This window comes from Oryzias melastigma, unplaced genomic scaffold, assembly GCF_002922805.2.
Source record: "Oryzias melastigma strain HK-1 unplaced genomic scaffold, ASM292280v2 sc00270, whole genome shotgun sequence".
In the NCBI taxonomy this organism is placed as follows: Eukaryota; Metazoa; Chordata; class Actinopteri; order Beloniformes; family Adrianichthyidae; genus Oryzias; species Oryzias melastigma.
The window spans coordinates 469795-471831 of NW_023416899.1; the positions used below are offsets into that span (position 1 = coordinate 469795).

Consider the following 2037-nt stretch of genomic DNA (forward strand, 5'->3'; position numbering starts at 1 on the left):
TTCACACCTTCACTCCTTCACACTTTCACACTTTCATACTTTCACACCTTCACACCTTCATACCTTCACACCTTCACACTTTCACATCTTCACACTTTCACACCTTCACACTTTCTCATTTTCACACCTTCACACTTTCACACTTTCACACTTTCACATCTTCACACTTTCACACCTTCACACTTTCTCATTTTCACACCTTCACACTATCACACTATCACACTATCACACTTTCACACCTTCACACTTTCACACCTTCACACCTTCACAATTTCACACCTTTACACCCTCACACCTTCACACCTTCACACTTTCACACCTTCACAGCGCAGCAGCAGGACAGAAGACTTCATCAGAGGAAATTGTTAAAAACAATCCCATCGTCACTGAGACGCTGGACGTGTGTTCTCTGCTCAGCAGGAGGAGGTCAGGAGGGTCACTTCAGAGGAGCTGTGCTGCACGGTAGTGGGGGTATAGTCATGTGGGTTTGGTCTAGCATGGTTCTGATCCGAGGGTCATGTGACCATTAGCTCTGCAGCCGCTTCCTTGAATGTTCACATTCATTTAGGCAGGAAACGACCCCCCACACCTGTTTGTGCCCCCCAGGTGATTTTACAGGAACATCCGTCCTCAGTAAATGAAGTGACTGTCTTCCCTCCTGAAACTCGGCGCCGCAGCAGGATGGAGCGGCTGTCAGCTCGGCTCTCCGTGTCAGGTCCTGCTGGGCTGTCCTCCATGTCGGGGGGGGGGGGTCGTGCTGTCGCTCAGCCTGACACTCACTCAGCCATGAAATTGATTGTGCAGGGGGGGGGCTGGTACCTGCAGGAGATCAGCTGGGAGCGGGGGGGCTCACCTGTCGTCCGTCGATGGCTCCCTTCATCTCTTTGAACGAAGCTTCGAACTCTCCGATGTAGTCGTGCTTCCCGTTGGAGTCCCAGTCCCAGACCGTGCACTGTGGGGGGGGGGACACATGAGTCCTGTTTACATATAAACTGATCAGAACATGAAAACATTCAGATCAAAGTCAATTTATGTTTTGTGTTTAGATTTTCTGCATTAACTGAAAATGTTCAGAAAACTAAATGAAGCTGATGAATAATTCAGTTAATCACATGTTGAGAGTTTGCAAATGAAAAGTCATTTTTTAAATGGAATGAATTTGTGATCAAAGTTTATTTTATTGAATAGTAAATAAAGTAAATAAAAGCAGTCATTTCAGAGAACCCTTCACAATAAAAGCCCCGTTAACAGCATCAGTCAGGAGTGTTACTCCATTATTCATCAGTTAACTTTCAGTCCTCCTGAAACTCTTACAAGTTTTAATGAAACGCTCCTGATGGACATGAACGGCAGAAGCTGCAGGAAACCCCCAGACCTGCAGGACGGATCAGAGCCGCAGAACCAGGACCGGCGGGATTCCAACCGGGCTCACTTCATGAAAAATGAATGGAAGGAGGTGAAGAGGAACTCAGTCAGAAACTCACAAAGTGACTCCAGTCTGCTGGGTTCATGTTTCCATGATTTTATTCTGGACTCTGCCAGAGCCCCTGTAGTGTGTGTGTGGGCGTGCACGTGTGTGCATGTTACTGTTGTGTGTGTGAGGACAAACGTGTCACGCTGGAACGGCCTCTGGCTGATGGGAATCTGAACACAGCGGTTCCCACATGCAGGCAGAGATCTTCCTTCCGTTTTCCTCAGAACGTTTGTCTGATCCGTTTAGGGAGAATGATGGTCGGGTCACATCAGAACCGACTGAGGAGAACCAACCAGAAACTCTGAGCTGATCTAAGAATCTCTGTAGCCCCAAAAAACATCAGACCTAAAAGAAAATGTGGTTTGTGATTATTTCTGTTTACGTTAAACTAAATTATTGTAAATGTTTTAAAATCATTAGTGAAATAGAAGAGAAAGAGCAAAAAATGACTGAAAACATCCATCCATCCATCCATCCATCCATCATCCATCCATCATCATCCATCCATCATCCATCCATCCATCATCATCCATCATCCATCCATCCATCATCCATCATCCATC

General features: G+C 46.2%; 1 protein-coding gene across 4 annotated transcripts in view; it reads right to left on the reverse strand.

Moving 5' to 3' along the window:
• The window catches only part of LOC112141728 (copine-4), a gene marked incomplete at its 5' end in the record, with an annotated part of 32483 nt that overhangs the window by 17364 nt on the left and 13082 nt on the right, over positions 1-2037 (reverse strand). For all 4 annotated transcript variants that reach the window (XM_036210874.1, XM_036210875.1, XM_024264878.2 and 1 more), the window contains 1 exon segment: positions 854-952. In XM_036210874.1, the coding sequence (XP_036066767.1) occupies positions 854-952 (99 nt within the window).